Source organism: Bos grunniens, chromosome 13, assembly GCF_055505025.1.
Source record: "Bos grunniens cultivar Pamir isolate PY7600 chromosome 13, Bosgru_T2T1.0, whole genome shotgun sequence".
NCBI classification, from domain to species: Eukaryota; Metazoa; Chordata; class Mammalia; order Artiodactyla; family Bovidae; genus Bos; species Bos grunniens.
The window spans coordinates 12,851,936-12,871,410 of record NC_141177.1 but is presented as its reverse complement, the minus strand read 5'-3'; the positions used below and the strand labels follow the sequence as shown (position 1 = coordinate 12,871,410).

Genomic DNA, 19,475 nt, shown 5'->3' with positions numbered 1-19,475 from the left:
CACCTGGGTTGAGCAGAGGCAGCAGAGGGCTGTCCCTCCAATCCTTGGGCGCGGCTGCCCTAACACACCTGAGCAGCCAGGGCCAGGCTGGGCCAGGTGTTCTCTTACCTGGGCAGTATCCAGCTCATTCAGCATCACCACGGAGGAGCAGTTATAATCGAACACCAGCCTCCAGAAGTCTGCCACGGTGTTGGGGAGAGGGTGTTGTGTGACCACGAAGGCGGCAGGCTGCTTGTGGCTCTGAAAAGAACGACACAGGCCTCGTGAAATATACACCCTTCAGCAATGTTCTGACAAGGAGGTGGCCCAGGAGGCTGCCAGAGGCCCCTGAGTCTGCCAGAGAGATGACACAAAGCCCCCGCCTGTTCTTATCTCTGGGTGCCCTGGTGGCAAAGGGGACCTTCTCGTAATGAACTCATTCTCCTCCCAACTCAGACATTTCATTGGCAAGGTGTCACTTGGGAGGGGGATTTTCCAAATAAATTATTTATGTCTTGGAGCTCAGCAAAGAATCAACATTACAATATGAAAGATCCTGGATGCATATTTGCTCTGCTGGCCAAGACACTTCCTGGGATAAAAGGGATATTTTGTGCCCCTGTGCCCACAGTGCTGGAGGGGACCGTGGCTCAGTCCAGAGAGCCTTCTGAAGGGGCTTATGGTTCAAGAGGCTCACTTCTGCCCAAGGCTTGAATGAGGGCTGAGGTGGCCTGGCAGAAGATGGGCATGGTGTTCTGTGAGCCAATGGGCGGTGAAAGTGCCCAGGTTTTAGAATCAGGCAGACCAGGTTCAAACCCAGCTTTGCCAGTTGCACATTATAAACCACCCATTCATACATTTATCTGGCCAGCCATTCATTCATTCAAGCGCATTTAGAGAGTGACTTTTTAAAATCAGTGCTGTGCACTGGCAAGCTATTAGATCGCTCCAGATCTCAGGTTCTTCAACTGGAAGATGGGATTCATAACTCCAGAGGCATGACTGTGGTGCAGGCTGAACAGATATGCAGATGAAAAGAGCAGCAATGAGCCAGCTATGAGCCCGCCGGTGGGCGGGAACATCCCTCACTCGGTTCTCCATCCTTGGCTTCAGTTTCGAGGCCAACACACTGGATGCCCAGTACAGGTCCAGAAACAACTGAATAAACGGTCCTGGGTTACAGCTGGGGAACCGAGGCCCAAAGAAAACGGACTGGGTGAGTCTGGACTACATCTGAAGCGTTACCTGGGTGCTATTCATTGCAGTATCTGTAAGAAGGTGTCTGAAAAGATTGGGGAGTGTCTCTGCTTGGTTAATGGTTTGTAGAATCTGAGAAGTAACCCACATTCTCAGCAAGCTATCTTGAACCATGGTCTGTGCCTGTTTTCTGTGGAGTTACAAACCAGCAGGAGGATGGTGAGGGAAAGAGTTTGCACACTGCAACCAGGAAAAAATCTCTGGCAAAAACCTCTGCTACATAGGACACTTAGAGCATTTTCTATTGTTCTGTCATCTCCTGGGAGCAAAGAAATGCCTTGAAGCTGTGGATACCACAGACGCACTGTGGGGTCTTGTCCCCAAGGGCCTTCTCCTACCAGTGGGTCTAGGAGAACTGAATCTAGGAGAAATGAATACGGAGTTTCCCCCAAAGCCAGGCTCCAGCTGCAGACAGCTGGTCTGCAGACGTTTCGAGACATGAGAAAGAATCTAGGCTTTGAGAGTCGAAAGTCTTGGGGTTCAGACCCCTGGATCCACCCTTTCTGAGCCAGCTGACCTGCAGAGAGTCATGGAAATTCTCCGACCTTCACTACCTCTTCTGGAAAAACGGGGACAATCATACCCAGATACAGGACGAGACAGTCTACATCCAGGGTCTGACGTGCTGCCCAACACTCAGTGAATGCTGGTTTTCTTTCCTTTCTCCCTGTCTCTGTGATAAACGCTCTATTAGGCCAGCACGCCTGACAAAGCCTTATCTGAAAATATGTTCGAGATCCGTGCTCCTGCCGGGTTTCGGGGATCAGCCGGCAATCCATTTCATGGATAACATCATCCTTTACCAGGGGAAACATTAAAAATTAACCCAGAGGACTTCATATTTTTCTGCTAGGAGCAAAGCTGCCATGGTTACCAGATAATGCACAGACTGTGCTGGAATACAGATAAGGACTTTTTTTTTTTCCTGTAAGAAAGGCAAAGACCCCAGTGATGGCTCACAAGAGAAATGCCCTGCGGGCAAAGAGAATACAATCAGCATCAGAGCCTGGCAGAAGGCATTTGACTCTGGGCGGCATCTAACCTCCTAAGCAGAGGCCAGGAGCGTGCTTGATCCTTGGAAGAGGAAGGCAGGGAGGGGGAGTTGGGACAAGTGGGAGACAAAGCTGGGAAGAGCTCAGAAGTGTGGGTGCACCCCAGACCCCATCTCTCACCACATATACACACACATCTGCACACGCGCACGCACGCACATGCACACACAGACACACACACACACACACACACACATAACTGATCTCAGAAGACTCCAAGCTAAAGCCAGAGGTCTTCCCTCCATATCCATCCGTTTTACTGATCAAGAAAGCAAGACTCCTTGCTTCTGGACCCAGAGCCATGTTTCCATGGAGGACTTGGGCACCCTATGGGCACAAGCCAGGGAAGGCCCCCCAGAGCTGAGATAGGCACTGACTTCTAGTCATCCCTCTGCTTCCAACACTTAGGATGCTTGGGGAGAAAGTTCCAGAGAATCAGGGGGTCAGAGAGTTGGTTGGCCTTGACCTCAGGAGAAAGTACCCCATGTTCCTTCCTGTTCTAAGTAAGATGGAGGTTCATGTGGGCTGGATGGACTTGATTTCAGGCATAGATGGGGAGAAGGGCCTGGAAGGCTTATGTTGTTCTTGGTCTGCAATCTTGGGAGGCGAGATGTCTGTGTCTTTCTGGATCAAGCAAACTGAGGGGAGGCTCAAGGAATAAATTCTAAAATGTAAGATAGGAGTCCTAGGTTCCGGCTTTGTGACTAGTGCTCTGGGAGTCTTTGAGCAAGTCTCTCTCTCTCTGGCCTCAATTTCCTTTGCTGGAAAGTGTGTGGACAAGACCAGATGATACACGCTTCCTTCCTGCTACAAACATCTGTACACCCAGAACTGGAGGGGTGACAGCCGGAAGTAGCTGGAGGACCCCAGAGAGGTGTGTTCGAGTCAGGAGCACGGACCCTCTCGGGCGGGAACACGACCCCTCATCCCAAACCAGGCCTTCTGGGACTTGACGCTGAGAAAGCAGGAGGCAGGGCCGCTAACAGAACAGTAGGAACCTGGCTGGCATGCAGAATGTTTCTTGGACTGAACTTCAGGCTGACACTCAGCTTGTAGGTAGCAGGAAGGGGGACTGGTCAGGTCTGTAGCCTCACTGTAATGTCATGGGACTCACTTTAAGCTTTTGATCTATTCTTTCCAGGATCTTTATAAATACAAAGCAATTAAAAGCACAGTGCTTAGATACAGGTTTGTACCAGAGCCTTCAGGGGGAGAAATGTCTTTGGGACCAACGAGATCAGAGGGAGAGGCTGACTGGAGTCGGGGCGGGGAGTAGACGGGGAGTCAGGGCCCATCCTCCCAGGCTGCAGTGGCCTCCCCCTCGGGAAGAAGCTTTTCCCAGGAATGCAGCCAGGAGCTATCCCCGGCAGGGCTCAGCTTACGTCCATCAGTGCGGCGTTGATGTAGTTGCTGGATTCTCCATCCACCGAGATGAGGAAGGGCAGACAGCGGTCCAGAGGCAGGACGTCCATGCTCCGATTCTTATCATGGTTCCGGGGCAGCAGTCCGATGCTGCAGTCCTCGGGCCGGACGCGAGGAGTCACGATGTTGAGGGTCTGAGGGGTGCAGAGGCAGATCGGCAGGCGTGGCTTAGACAGTGTCCCTTGAACAAACTCAGCCTGACTTCCCTCCATCAATCCTCCAAGCCTGCCCTCCAGACCCTTTCCCAGAACTGTTCTCGTCTGTGGTGACGCTGTCATCTCCTGCTGGCTGATCCGGGCCCTGGGGCTGAGAGCCTCTGCCAGGGTCTGGGGGACGCCTCTGCAGGGCCAAAATTACAGGGATGGCATACCCTCGTGGGAGCTCAGACCCAGTCTCTGAACACCTGCCCATCATTTGACCTAAGTTACTCCTCTCAGCCATCCTGCGTGAAACAGAGGTCACAAGGCGGGGCATGGGGGTAGGGAATCCCGTAATGACTTTTAAGCCTCAATTGAAGTGTCACAGACTGAGGGGAGGGATTTTGCCAGCATGCCCCTAAGACAGAATGTGTGAGAATGGAAGGATGCTTAGATGAGTTGCCCAGGATGGGTGAGGGACCCTCTGGGAGAGAGCTCCAGCATGTGTACAAAATTTCAGGGCTTGTGTTTGGCAGAGTAAGTCCAGCAAGTGTGGGACCAGAACTGAACAGCCCCAACCAACAGACTAGATGCTCTGTGAACATCGGGGCTCTGAGTGCTCCCCTGTTCCCCCCTCAGTGCTCAGTCTCTACTTGGAATCAACCGAGTCTACCTGTTGGAAGTAGCACTAGACACTGGCCTGGCTGGGGTGTCTGCCCACGGAACCAGGGACCCACGTTGGCCCCTTTAGTCCTGAAGTGTCCCTGTTCCCCCTGCCTGTTCTCAGCTCCTGTTGCCCAGACACGACCCTGACACTGACCTCAGGACAATGGGCTGGGCTCTGGTTTTGCCTCACTCAGTGATTCAAGTCCAGGCCTCCAGACCGAAGCTGCCACCATCCTGGGCTCCAAGGGGCATCTGCTCTGCCTGAGCTGTGCCCTCAGGTGATGCTTTGCAAAGTCTGATGTGCATCTGAGTCACCTGGAGGCATGTTAAATCACAGACTCTTGTTTGGTTGGGCCGGATGGGACCCAAGATTCTGCGTCTCTAACAAGCTCCCAGGTGAAGCTGATGCCACTCGTCTCCAGACTCCACTTTTGAATTGTGAGGATCGAGGACATGTTCCAATTGTACGGAAACATTGAGACAACCTGAGTCCTTCCAGGGATGAAAGAGCATGAAATTCACACCTGTGTGTCTCCACCCACAACCTGGACTAGAACTAAGACCTTAGTTCCAGAACACAGTGTTTTTTAATTAAAAAAAAAAAGATAACTGTGGCTTTGTAGTAGAGCCTGAAGTCAGGTAGGTTGATTCCTCCAGTTCCATTCTTCTTTCTCAAGATAGCTTTGGCTATTCGAGGTTTTTTGTATTTCCATACAAATTGTGAAATTATTTGTTCTAGCTCTGTGAAGAATACCGTTGGTAACTTGATAGGGATTGCATTGAATCTATAAATTGTTTTGGGTAGTATACTCATTTTCACTATATTGATTCTTCCAATCCACGAACATGGTATATTTCTCCATCTATTAGTGTCCTCTTTGATTTCTTTCACCAGTGTTTTATAGTTTTCTATATATAGGTCTTTAGTTTCTTTAGGTAGATATATTCCTAAGTATTTTATTCTTTCTGTTGCTGGCACAAAGACAGAAATATTGATCAATGGAACAAAATAGAAAGCCCAGAGATAAATCCACACACATATGGACACATTATCTTTGACAAAGGAGGCAAGAATATACAATGGATTAAAGACAATCTCTTTAACAAGTGGTGCTGGGAAAACTGGTCAACCACTTGTAAAAGAATGAAACTAGAACACTTTCTAACACCATACACAAAAATAAACTCAAAATGGATTAAAGATCTCAACGTAAGACCAGAAACTATAAAACTCCTAGAGGAGAACACAGGCAAAACACTCTCTGACATACATCACAGCAGGATCCTCTATGACCCACCTCCCAGAATATTGGAAATAAAAGCAAAAATAAACAAATGGGACCTAATTAAACTGAAAAGCTTCTGCACAACAAAGGAAACTATTAGCAAGGTGAAAAGGCAGCCTTCAGAATGGGAGAAAATAATAGCAAATGAAGCAACTGACAAACAACTAAACTCAAAAATATACAAGCAACTCCTATAGCTCAACTCCAGAAAAATAAATGACCCAATCAAAAAATGGGCCAAAGAACTAAATAGACATTTCTCCAAAGAAGACATACAGATGGCTAACAAACACATGAAAAGATGCTCAACATCACTCATTATCAGAGAAATGCAAATCAAAACCACTATGAGGTACCATTTCACGCCAGTCAGAATGGCTGCTATCCAAAAGTCTATAAGCAATAAATGCTGGAGAGGGTGTGGAGAAAAGGGAACCCTCTTACACTGTTGGTGGGAATGCAAACTAGTACAGCCACTATGGAGAACAGTGTGGAGATTCCTTAAAAAACTGGAAATAGAACTGCCTTATGATCCAGCAATCCCACTGCTGGGCATACACACTGAGGAAACCAGAAGGGAAAGAGACACGTGTACCCCAATTCATCGCAGCACTGTTTATAATAGCCAGGGCATGGAAGCAACCTAGATGCCCATCAGCAGATGAATGGATAAGAAAGCTGTGGTACATATACACAATGGAGTATTACTCAGCCATTAAAAAGAATACATTTGAATCAGTTCTAATGAGATGGATGAAACTGGAACCTATTATACAGAGTGAAGTAAGCCAGAAAGAAAAACACCAATACAGTATACTAACGCATATATATGGAATTTAGAAAGATGGTAACAATAACCCTGTGTACGAGATAGCAAAAGAGACACTGATGTATAGATCAGTCTTATGGACTCTGTGGGAGAGGGAGAGGGTGGGGAGATTTGGGAGAATGGCATTGAAACATGTATAATATCATGTATGAAACGAGTCGCCAGTCCAGGTTCGATGCACGATACTGGATGCTTGGGCTGGTGCACTGGGACGACCCAGAGGGAGGGTATGGGGAGGGAGGAGGGAGGAGGGTTCAGGATGGGGAACACAGGTATACCTGTGGCGGATTCATTTCGATACTTGGCAAAACTAATACAATATTGTAAAGTTTAAAAATAAAATAAAATTAAAAAAAAAAATAAAAAAAAAGAAAGAAAACAATAACCAGGTGTCAGCAGTCACTGAGTGACCAGCCGGCGAGTAGTTGCTCATGGCTGTGCATTTTCTGTTCTGAAATTCCTTCTCAGCTGCAGACATGGGAAGGATACAGACACAGCCGTTCCTGCAAGGAAAGTCCCAGGATTGTGCTCAGTGGCACTGAAGCTGGCTGGGTCACGGAGCCTGGGATGTGCTCATACCTGAAATTCATCTTTGATCTGGCTGGAGTTGGTCTGGGGGTCCAGCCTGCTGATGTTGTAGTAGAGGGAGCGGAACTCGCACACCGGGATGGCCGTGTTGCCACAGAGACACGCTTCCAGGATGGCGTCGTGCACGAACACATACTGTTCCTGCCAGGTGGAGCGGGCAGAGTCAGGGTACTGGGGGAGAAGCGGGGCCTGGAGCTTGCTGTCCGTAGTCCACCCTGCGCCTCTCAAGGGTGGGCGTGATTCACTGGGGTGCTCCAGAATCACTGTTTTCTACCCTACGACCTAAAGGGCCAAGTAGCTGTGTTTCTTGGTAGCTCTCTGAGCTCTGCTGAGTTTTGCTCCCTGTGTAAGAGTGCCTGTGTAAAATTAGAAACTTCTGGAAAGGGGCTAATTGTGTCCAGCCCGTGGCCCACCCTTTCACCTCTCCCTGTTGAAGGCTGCTCACTGCAAATCCTCCAAGGTTCATGCCGAGGGCCTTTATTTCTGGCCCTGGAGGGCACGCCTGGGCTGTGCGTGCAGGGCAAGCCAGCAGACCTGAACAGTTCCTGCCCTGGGAAGGAGGCCTCAAGCAATGCCAGGTGGAGACTTGGGGGTGAACGCCTGCATTCCCTGTCTCTTGGGTGGGAGACCTGAAGAGCTGCTCCTCACCATCTCAGAGTTCCCCCGGCACGACTGGGCTCCAGCTGTCCACAGGGTCAAACAGCTTGTAAAATACTTCTGCAATGTTAACGAGCCCGTCTTTCACTTCCTCACTCGCTGACCCGGGAGCCTTGGGATCAGCCCCCAGCTAAACCACTGGCGCTCCACTTTTGGCCTCAGGCTCTGCTCGGGAAGCGCAGGTCACCCCCCTCTGCCAGCCCAGCTCTTTGCACCTGCTCCAATCCTCCTGGACACCATCCCCCTTCTCTACGCCTTCAAGGTCTCATTCCCTCGGGAGAGTCTGCTCCAAGCCCACCAGGCAGAAGCTGGTGCTTTTACTTCCAGGCCCCTAACAAACATTTGTTGAGTGACTCTTCTGTAGGACTCGGCCCATCTCTTCATATGAAATGTTTACCAGAGGCATCATGATGCTCTTATTAGAACGTCTGTCTCCTCTACCTGACAGCAAAGACCACGATGCATCTAACGCCAGGCAGCAGACTGCCTTCCACATGCATGAACCTCGGAACAGATAAAGCAGCCTCTTGGCTTTAGCAGCCTGCAGCCCGGCCTGTGGGAGCTGGCTCGGAGGCCGCAGCAGGGTCCTAGGGTCTAACAGCCTGTAAGTGAGGAGAATGCCTGCAGAGCCAGTGGTGACCGGCCAGGCCCAGGGCCGTGGGGGGAATTCTTCAGGCAGGCAGATGATGGATGCAGCTGTCTGCCCCAGCTGTGCTGCCTGGGCACCTCCAGCTGCATTAGAACCAGAAGATGGGGAGACCAGGGCTTCCAGGAGTGCGGTTCAGGGGAAAGCACATGGGCCTTGGGGTCACCGGGTCCCAAGTCCTACCACTATGTGGCTATGTGAAGCTTTGGCGACACCATTTCTCAGTTTCTTCATCTATAAAATCGGGGTACTAGCAGGAGCTAAATAATACCCTGAATACAGAGGACCTGGGGTGATGCCTGGCACAAAGTAGGAGCTTGGCAATAAAGATGAACCCCTTCCCTGTCCCTCACATCTGGGACTCTCCATCTGGACCCCTGGAGGCCTGCCTCTCCCTTGTGGGCAGGGGTTGTGTGTTCTCTCTCTTGGAGTCCTTGGAGCCTGGCTCAGGAACTCACTGACTCTACCGACGGAGCCATTCCTACACGGCCTCACAGGATACTCAGCACACAGTAAGCGTTCAGTCAATCCCAGTCCTTTCCTTCTCGCTCTCCTCCTTCATCCAAGGCAGGGACTCTATTCAGAGAATGCCTGACACTTGCCATTCAGTCACTGCTTAGACGCCCTTGGAGATGGGGCCCCCAGCACCTCCCTCACTAGTGGGAGTCCTTGACCTGGGGGACCTCAGGCTGGCAGGGTTGTCCTAGCTTCTGTGATGGTCTCACCATAGCCAGCCATGTATCCAGCCCTTCCTGTTTCTCCCATGCCCAGGTCTCTTTCTGTAGGATGCCTCCAGCCCTGGCTCCTCCTTGGCCAGGGCTGTGGGTGGCCAGGGCTGTGGGTGACCAGGCCAGCCTCCGCCCCAGGACTCACCTCTGTCTGCACCAGGTTGACCCTCTGGGCCCGGAGCTCACGCACGCAGTTGAAGATGTCCACCACCCCTTCGTTCTCGGCCATGTCGAGCATGGTGTCGATGGCGATGAAGCAGCCGGTCCTTCCGGCTCCAGCACTGCAAGAGAGGACAGGGGCCTGCGTTAGGATCCCTGGGGTGGGACCAGCTCTGTCCCCGAGGACCCTGCACACAGGCAGTATGCTGCACAGGTCAGACAGAATGCACTGTCTGGGATTCAGACAGAATCCCAGTGTTGGTGGGAGATCCTGAGCAAGTGACTAAACTGAGCCTCGGCTCTCTCTTTTGAACAAGCTGCCTGGTTTCTATGAGCCTTAGTTTTCTCACATGTAACACTCCTTCCTACGGGGTGCTTGGGAGAACTGATCTGTTCATTTCAGCTTCACACAGCAATTAAGCGCTTACTATTTGGGGTCAGACCCTTCGGATCAAATCCTGACTTGACCACTTACTAGCTGTGTGACCTTGAGTAAATGACTTAATCTCTCTGGGTTTCAATACCCTCATCCATAGAACGAGGCTGATAATAATAGCGTTAATAGCACAATCCATGTAAATTGCATGAAATTATGTTGATACAGCACAATACGTGCAAATTGCTTCACCCTGTACCTGGCTACACAGCCATTTCTCATAAACGGTTGCTACTTCTAGTCAACAAATATTTATTGAGCACTGGATGCTGGGCTCAGGAGCAGTGATGCAGAGATGAGTCAGACATGGTTCTTTCCCTGAAGGATTAATAGTCTGGGGAGGGGACAGCACGGAGAAGCAGAGAAGAGTAATATTTTTAAGTGCTTACTGTATGTCTGGAATTCTCTTAGGTACATAATGTATCACTCAGCGTGTGTTAGTTGCTCAGTCATGTCCGACTCTTTGCGACCCCGTGGACTGTAGCCCACCAGGCTCCTCTGTCCATGGAATTCTCCAGGCAAGTATACTGGAGTGGGTAGCCATTTCCTTCTCCAGGGGATCTTCCCAACCCAGGGATCGAATCTAGGTCTCCTGAACTGTAGGCAGAGTTTTTACCATCGGAGCCATCAGGGAAGCCCACAAAGTATATGTTGGCCAACCCATCTAATCTTCAGGACAGCCTCGGGACTGGGTACCACCCGGCTCAGGTGTGACAGGGTGGGTTGCTATGGAGACACAGACATGTGGCATCATGCAAGGAGGGCCTGATAAACACTTGCCACTGTCTCCCTCTCTTCCTTATGCCTGCTCTGGCTGCTCTCTGGGATATGGGACTTGTTCAGGCGCCCAGGTGTGTCTGACTCTTTGTGACCCCATGGACTGCAGCAAGCCAGGCTTCCCTGTCCTTCACCGTCTTCCGGAGCTTGCTCAAATTCATGTCCATTGAGTCAATGATGCCATCCAACCTTTGAGGGTGAACATTTTACTGCCCTTGGACTGTCATGAGATGTAAAGCAGAGAGATACGCAGAATGCTCAGAGTCTGAGGGTGATCAGTATCTTCAGCGGCCTCATCTGCGAAATGGGGTTTCTGACTCACGCTCTGCTGCTGTGATAAAGGCACAAGGAGACCGCCTGAGAAAGGGGCTCTGAGACAGCTGTAGCCTGTGCGTCTCTCCTTGATCTGGCTCAAGACCTTGAGTGACGTGGGCACTGTCAGGGCAGAAGTAACCTGCATGCAGTTAAGAGCATGCAGGGTCTGTAAAGATGGACTGGGCCCAAGGTCACACTGGAAAAGAGCAGTGCTGGGAGAGAGGGAGCGGGCACGCTGGCCTTCAGGTCCGGACATCTGCCCTCCTCTGACTCCGGATGCCCTTGACACGACACTGCATCTCCATCCAGGAGGATTCTAAGACGTGCCTGTCATTCCCAATGTGACTTTCTGGGTCAGAGCTGAAAATACCCCTTTTCCATAATAAGGTAAAACCTGACACTGTCCATTTTCTCTCTATGAAGGATCCTGTAGGCCAGAAATTGATTTTTAAAATGACAGAAATGAAGAAAAGCATACTTCCAGGGGGCACCCCACCACCATACCAAGGAGCTGAAAGGGAGCATCTGGGGAAAAATGTTTAACACCCTGGTTCTGCCATTTCATACCTGTGTGACCCGAACGAAACATCTACCTTCTCAGTGCCTTGGTTTTCTCATCTGTGAAATGGGAATGATAACCACAGCCACCTCTTAAGGTTGGGTGAGAAGTAAATGAAGTGACGTGGGTGAAGTGCGTGCGGAGCAGATGCTGTCAGTGCCAAGGCCGTGCCCTCAGGGCAACAGCAATAATGACAAGCTGCTACTGCTACTATTACTGTGGTTGTTTAGACTTCAGGACCCTGGTCTCATCAGAAAGGGCTGGACAGAGGGGACACAGGCAGGGTGCACTTAAAGCAAAGAATAAAGACCATTGGAGCACCCCCTTGCCGAGACAGCAGAGAATAAAGGCCACTGGAGCACCCCTCGCCGAGACAGCAGAGAATAAAGGCCACTGGAGCACCCCTCGCCGAGACAGCAGAGAATAAAGGCCACTGGAGCACCCCTCGCCGAGACAGCAGAGAATAAAGGCCACTGGAGCACCCCTCGCCGAGACAGCAGAGCGGCAGAGGCCCCCCTGCTTCGGGGGGGTCTCTCACTTACCTGCAGTGAACCACTATGGGCCCGGCTTCCGGGGGGTTGAGGAACTTGACCTGGCGGACGAAGCCCAGGAGGCCGGTGGCGTAGCAGGGGACGCCGTGGTCGGGCCAGCTGGTGAAGTGGAAGAGCCGGAGCTCCCGGATCTCGTGGTAGCCTTTCTGAGGAGAGAACGGGCCTCTGTTCCTCCAGCTGCTGCCCCCGTCCCCGCCCTACCCAGCACCCACGGCGAGCCCCGAGGCCACGAGCAGCCACATCCAGCCTCCCTGCTCTCAGGGAGGACAAGGCCCTCTGAGGGTTAATAGGTGTTGGAGGGATCCCGCATCTGCCACATCCGGGAACTTGGGAGTACATACAGTAAAACTGACCGCTCCGCGGCAGGACTTCTCAGAGCCTGAGCTGCGCTAACGTACGCGCTTAATTCCCAAGGGCTCTGATAACACCCACGCTGTTTGCCCACAGGACCCTCTTTTGATAAATGTTTATGGGACTTGTATTCAGCAGAACAGATTCAGAAAGATGGCAGCCTCTGACTCCAAGTTCAAGCTGTTTCCAGGGGAACACGAGGCCTTTCGGTGTCAGAGGACTGGTGTTCTTCAGTTCTCCAGTCTTGTCTACCAGTCTCCATGACTTTCAAAGTCAGAAAGGCAGACTTCTTATGAACTAGATTCTTATTTGGGATGGTAAAATGTGAAACAAAGCAAAGCAGAACTTCTCTGGCTGATGGGGATGGTGAGGCCTCACGTTCCCATCCTCCTCCTCCTCTCCCGCTTCAGGTTAAAGGGTGGTTCTCAACTAGTCCACAGACAAATGCCCCCCAACCGCCTTTCTCTACTTAGCAATCTCCTGCAGATAGTAGAGGTGCTGAAAAGGAAGGGTGTTTGATTGTCATTTTTCCAAGATAGTCAGAGTGGGTTATCTGTGCCCAGCCTTGTGTTAGGCACTAGGAAGGTGGAAATAAAACCATAGTCCCTATCCCTGGAACAGAGCATGGTGTAATGGGGGAGACAGGCCCCAAAGTGGACCTTTAATTCCATTAAAGTACAGAAAGGAGTGTGTAACCCCATTAGGGAGAGGAGAAATCAGAGAAGGCTTCCTGAAGGAGGGGGTGCCTGACCTGAGTCTTGAAACATATTAACAGTGAAAATATATAGCTGATGTTTATGAAGCATCAACTATGTGCCTGTTACTCTTCTGATGAGTTCAATGTATTCATTCATTTAATCCTCATATCATCATCTCTATTTTAGGGATGAGGAAAGTGGGGCTAAAGCAAGGTTAAGGAATGTGTCCAAAGTTGCACAACCAGTAAGCTGTAAAGTTACAGTCTAAAGCCTGGCTGTCTGGCTCCACAGTCCGTCCTCCTAATGTTATGATACACTGAGGCCTGAGCGATACACAGCGAAGAGATGGAGGGATTCCGAGGTGAAGCAGCAGTTGGGGCAAAGGCCCAGGGACAGGACTGAGCCTAGTACCTGAACAGAATCACAAACAGCCCAGAGCAGCTCCAGAGGAGAGTGGAAGACAGGCAATGATGGGCAGCAGGGCCTAGGGAACGGGAGGCGGGGCGGGGGTTCGATCCTGAAAGGCTTTTTATTCCACTTTAAGACCTCCAGACTTTATCCTAGAGGCACTGGGGAGCCATAGTCGGACCTCATCCCAGAGGCACTGGGGAGCCATGGGAAGGATTCCCAGGTGGTAGCACAGAAGGGGAAGGGCATCACCAGATGGGCACCTGGGGAGGATCACAGCAGCTGCTACGTGGAGGATGGGTATGGTTGGGTGAGTTGGGAGGCTGTGTAGAAGGCGCTGGTGCCCACCCAGATACTCCTTCCTGGGCCACTGCACCATCCCCAGCTCCCTTGACCTTGGCTGTGAACAGCTCACAGTTACCCCTGCTTCACAGAGTTGCCCTCAGCTGTACAGGAGCCATGCCCCTTGGGAGCAGGCGACGGGCAGCTGGCATTCAGTGACTAAGTGACTTGGTCAAGTTTGCCCAGGACTGAGGGGTTTCCCAGGGTATGGGACTTTCAATGCTTAAGCCAGGTGTTCCTGGCCCAGGATGATGGTTTACCCTCGTGGATATGCAGTGGAGTTAGGCTTAGTGTACAGTTCTCAAAGCATTGACATCCCAATGCTTTTGCATCCTCAGTCCTGTGGCCACTTGGATCATCAATATTGGTGTTTTTATAAAATGGCAACTATGGTTTTGACAACTAAAATGATTCCAGACACTGGTGGGACGGAGTTACCCCCAGTTGAGAAGCACATGTCAAGATTTTCTTTCCCCTCCAGACTCTGCATGAGTCTCCCCCTGCCTGGGATAATATTCCTCCTGCTCTTCCCTTGGCTGGCTAGTTCTCATCCTTCATTGTCTGCTTAAATGCCTTTGCTTTTGGGAAGCCCTCTCTGGTCACCTCATCCTCCCGTGGATTTGTGTTTCCCCCCTTGGCATGTTTCTTCTGTGACTTATCGCTATATGTCCTTATTCTATTCCTTAATCTAGTGAATTCCATTTGTCCTTCCTACTAGCGGTGAGATCCTTTGGAGCAGGGTCCACATCTATGCTGACTCCTGATCTCCCCCTGGTGCCCAGTACAGGATGGGGGCAGAGCAGCCCCTCGGTCACCACGAGTCCTGAATGAGCAAACAAGCTGGCTGGCGTGGGGGCAGGCTGTGCACAGCTGCAGGGCCGCTCACCTTCTGGACGGTGAAGGTGCGGATGACGTACTCCGCCAGGGGCTCTGTTTCGATCAGGGTGACTTTAATGTCTCCATAGACCTCCGTGTCATCGGGCCAGTAGCGCACGCACTTCACCTGCAGGAAAGGACAGGGACAGTACGAGTGAGTGGATGCCAAGTATGAGCGGCCGTCTCATCTGGCCTTCCCGTCATAATAAACTCAAGGGCAACCTCAGTGGACTTGCAGTCAAGGGGCTCCCAGCTGGCCAAGTGAAACTGTTAAGTTGCTCAGTCATGTCCGAGTCTTTGTGATCCCATGGACTGCAGCCTGCCAGGCTCCTCTATCCATAGGATTTTCCAGGCAAGAATACTGGAGTTGGTTGCCATGCCCTTCTCCAGGGGATCTTCCTGACCAGGGATTGAAGCTGTCTCCTGCATTGCAGGCAGATTCCTTACCAACTGAGCCACCAGGGAGTCCCTCCCAGCTGGCCAGGGAGGGCTGGGGAGGGGCAAAATGCACAGGGACAAGCTGGCTACCGGAAGAGCCGGAGGTGTGGGGAATAAATGGGGTACCTTCCTTGGCAGAGTTCCTGGTACTTTTCAAACCCATGATCACACTAAGAGATCAACTAGGTCTGGGCGAGCCCTCCCCACGGTACAGGTGAGCATCACACTCAAACTGGGAGGTTTGGTGACTCGTCCAAAGTCACGTGGCCAGTTTTCTGCCCTTGGCAGAGCCCTCTTTCTGTGATAGGCTGGGGCAGCTGAGTAATATCAGCAGAGATGAAAATAAAAGGTGGGAATTAGTGCAGAGGCGGAAGCGGACGTGGCTAGGAGAGGGACGTTAACATGAGGTGGGGCTTGTGGGCCTTAAGGAGAAAGGCTCGTGGCTGGGCAAAGGAAGGCAGGTGCTGGGCTCTGAAGGAAGACATTTGCCACTGCTCTCTGCCCCGCGCGTGGGTGCAGGCGCTGTGAACAAGCGACTCCCACACCTGGCTGCGAGTCACATGCCGCGGGAGGAGAAAGAGATGGTTTTCCCCTTAAAAGAACAAAAGTATTACCATTCCAGGGGACGCCGCGCGGCCCAGAGTGGCATTTCCCACAGTGTGTCCCGCTGGGTGCTGATAGGTGTTAGGTAAAAAAAAAAAAAAAAAAAGAAACAAAAACAAACAAAAACAGGTTTTGTGGTCAAATGAGTTTGGGAAATGCTGGATTAAACAAAGTTAAATAGGCCGCTTTTGCTACAGGACTGCTCAGCTGCTTGAACGTGCTAACGCTAACATCTTTGCACTTTCTCCGAAAGGGGCGAAGAGTCCACAGCATTTCCCAAACGTATTTAACCATGGAACCCTCTGCTAGCTAAGCATCCTGCAGACGAGCAGCCCATGGAACCCACTTAGGGAAATGCTGGTTTAGTGCCACAGGGTGTGGAGGCAAATGGACGCACTGTTTGTTCTAACGCTGTGAAGCTGTGAGGCTTCCAGGAAGTCCTGAGACCTCCCTGAGCCTCAGCTTCCTGTGATGAAAACGGTAGCTAACACTGTCTAATGGCTTTTACCCTCTCTGGCCCTGCTGACTAAGTCTTCTATGAATGCTTTACACAGATTACTTTAATGACTGGTCACCATACTCTGATGAAGTAGATATCATTAGCCCTATTCGTTTTACAGATGAGGAATCGGAAGCAGAGGGAACCCAAGAAAATGGCTCAGGATCAACTGTCAGTAAGGGTGGGGGAGCCAGGACGCAAAGCCAGGCCATCTGAATAATGACCAGGAACATCGTCCCGGACGTCTGCTGGGAGGGTGAAGTGACACAATGCATATCCCGTGTCTGGCAGAGAACTCAGCTCCTTCTCGGAACTCCGTGAAGAGAGGGCTCTCCTGTCCCTTCCCCCAATCAAATCAGACTCATAATCAAGGGAATCTGTCTCCAGTGGGGACATCTGTAGAACAGGCTAGAATGTGCCCCCGAATTCTTAAATCCTGGGCTGGATGTGTGGTCCACAGTAGCTGCTCCCTGGGCCAGAGTCCCTGGGGAGCGGTCTTGATCATGACCTCTACAATGAGAGTCAATAGTCAAGAGACAGTGGCTAGGTTCTGTCTAAATGACTTTATGGCATTTACTCCACCCTTTGGGGTCTGTTCCCTCATCTGTAAAACTGGGGAATGGACTCAATAAGAGTGGGCTCAAGAACAAAGTCTCTTCTGGCCCTAAACTCCTGTTAGGTCATGAGATGTCCACAGCCGTGAATTACAACTGACAGCCCAGATCCTCCCCCTGCCCATTATCTTGGAGGCTGGGACTCCTTTAATTTTACTGGATTATCTGGTTCTTTCCAAAACACAAACTTACCTGCGCACTCTTTATTTATTTATTTTTTTGCACACTCTTTAGTTAGCGCATGTGATAAGTAAAGAGCCCTCCTTAATTCTAGCGTCTGTGCACCCTGCCTTTAAACCCAGCAGCCCACCCACACCACATCAAGTAGATGAAAGCGAACTGGCAAGAGCAGTCCCATTTTTAAGCCCTAGGAGTTGCTAAGGACCACAGAGGAGAGAGTCAAGATGAACAGAGTGAGAGACCAAGGTCTGGACCCTGAAGAATGTCAAAGCTTCGAGGAACAGAGGGTCAGATGCTGCTGAGAGACTGAGTGCCATGAGAAGAGGCATGAATGTGTCGACATGAAGGATGCTGGGGACACTGACTGATGCTGGGATGGAGGAAACAGCTATTGGAGTGGGTGGAAGAGAACGGAAGTGAAGAAGCAGAACCTGTGTGTGGGTCTTCAGGGCTGGGCGGAAAAGCAGGGACAAGAGGAAGCAGTTTTGTTTGCCTGTTTTCCATTTTTAAGGGGGAAGGTACTCAGGATGTTTGCATGCGGAGGAAAATGATCTAGCAATGGGAAAAAATTACTTTCCGAGTGAGAGGGGAAGGATGAGAAATTTTTGAGTGGAATCTGTGATTCAGGGCACTGGGATTTATCATATGAGGCTGGGCCGTAAGAAAGAGCCAATAGTCTACCATTGAAGGTCAACAGAAACAGCCAGGTCCAGCCCAATAATAGAGGGGAAGAATGAGAAGATGGTTGTAGACATGAGTAGAATGCAGCTTTGCAGTGTGAAGATGAGAGTTCACATCTGATGGCTGTGATTTCCTCAGTCTACGAGATGATGGCATCAGCAGAGTGTGAGGGTGGAGAAAGGGGTGGGGGTGGGGTTTGAAGGGTAGAGACCTTTATTCCTCGAGTGTGAACAGGAGGGAGGGTTTCTCCCTCGTAGGGGCCATGAGGGTGAAATGCAAACGAGAGGCGCTGGGAACAGAGAGGTGCTGGGCAGTGGCTCGCCAGCCAGCATCCTCTATCCAGGCACCCATGGGAGGGGCTTACCCTGCCCACTTCCACGAGGTTTGTGACCATGACGATGCTGGCCGAGTTCTCCTGCCAGATCATTCTCCAGAAGTCCTTTACGGTCTCCTGCATGGGACCTGCCAACAGAGAACGGGACAGGGTCAAAGGCTGAAACTGCCAGGAAACAGACAAGAGGCTTGTCCCTTGTGGCTGGTCAGTGAAGGCTCCGGATGGGTGAATAACAGTGAGGTCAGCCTTCCCTGTCGGACACCCAAGTAGTTGAAACTGGGGCATGAGAACAGCCGCGCTCCAGCGTGCAGGGTCTGCATGTCCGCAGCTTCTCCTCTTCACTGTCCTCCTGCTCAGACTCCTCCCAGAGGCTCCACTTTCCCACCAACCCACCATCTTGTATTCGGGGTAAATAACATAGCTTAAGGGAATTTTCAAAAATTGGGCTCTAGATCCTCAGTGAGAGATGGGAAGGAAATTGAGGTGAGGGTGGGGTTAGAGGGCAGAAGAGCCACCAGGAGTCAGATGCTGAGAACACAAACAGAAGAGGCCCAATTCTCAGCTTGACAAATGCATCTGCCTGGAGCCTGGGCAGAAAGCAGGGCAAAAAAGAAAAAAGAAATGGGAGATAGGATCTGAGAGTCCAAAGCAATTTCCTTGGAAATTTCCCTTTTAATGTCCTGGGCCTTCATTGTCTTTAAAATTATAAGAGTAATACATCCTTTTGATACAAAATTTGGAATGCCACTTCTCTATATAAATGTGTATGTATGTATTTATTATAAGAAGCATTATACCTACTACATGTATTTCTCCATGCCCTTAAAAATTCTTACCATGAAATTTGTCATAGCTGCATAATTTTCCATAATATAGAAGTTTCACAATTTAACTAATCTAACATTTGTTGGGCGCTGAAGATTTTTCACTTGTTTTCCTAGTAGATAACACTATGAAGGGTAGGTATCTTTATATATGTCATTGCCCACATATATAATCACCCACAGGATTTCCTCCCAGAACAGTTTGAGAGGGAGAGTAATTTTTAGATCTGATAACACCCTAGTAAGTTGCTTTCGAGGAGAGTCGGCATCCTGTCTCTTCCAGGTGTACAGCCATTGAGGAGATAAGGCACCATCAGCTCCAGTTGGGGATGGTGGGTATTGATGGCATGTGCCTGAGGCCAGTGCTTTTGGTCCAATCTCTCTTGACCATTTCCCAGTGATACCTCCCTCCTTTCTCCCTTACATCCCTCCCCCACTTCCACTGCTGAACCTGTCACCTCCTTCCTTCCCAAACAAACAAATGGGCAAACTAAAGGCCTCTGGAGCCTCTACAGCCCTGCTCCTATGTAACGTCTTGGCTGGTGGAAGCTTATTCCACGCCCCCCATGTAAGGCAAGGGCCC

The 19,475-nt window shown here is 50.7% G+C and overlaps 1 protein-coding gene across 27 annotated transcripts in view; it reads right to left on the bottom strand.

Annotated features, from left to right (window-relative positions):
• Window positions 1-19,475, bottom strand: part of PTPRT (protein tyrosine phosphatase receptor type T) — a 1,155,226-nt gene that overhangs the window by 28,005 nt on the left and 1,107,746 nt on the right. For 16 of the 27 annotated variants that reach the window (XM_086331749.1, XM_086331751.1, XM_086331748.1 and 13 more), the window contains 8 exons: window positions 18,099-18,196; window positions 15,772-15,831; window positions 14,730-14,846; window positions 12,036-12,190; window positions 9,393-9,528; window positions 7,208-7,357; window positions 3,671-3,844; window positions 109-240 (listed from right to left, as the gene is read on the bottom strand). In XM_086331749.1, coding sequence (XP_086187875.1) covers window positions 109-240; window positions 3,671-3,844; window positions 7,208-7,357; window positions 9,393-9,528; window positions 12,036-12,190; window positions 14,730-14,846; window positions 15,772-15,831; window positions 18,099-18,196 — 1,022 coding nt within the window. The remainder of the gene's footprint in view (window positions 1-108; window positions 241-3,670; window positions 3,845-7,207; window positions 7,358-9,392; window positions 9,529-12,035; window positions 12,191-14,729; window positions 14,847-15,771; window positions 15,832-18,098; window positions 18,197-19,475) is intronic. The other 11 variants (XM_086331754.1, XM_086331755.1, XM_086331756.1 and 8 more) reach the window with 1 other exon arrangement.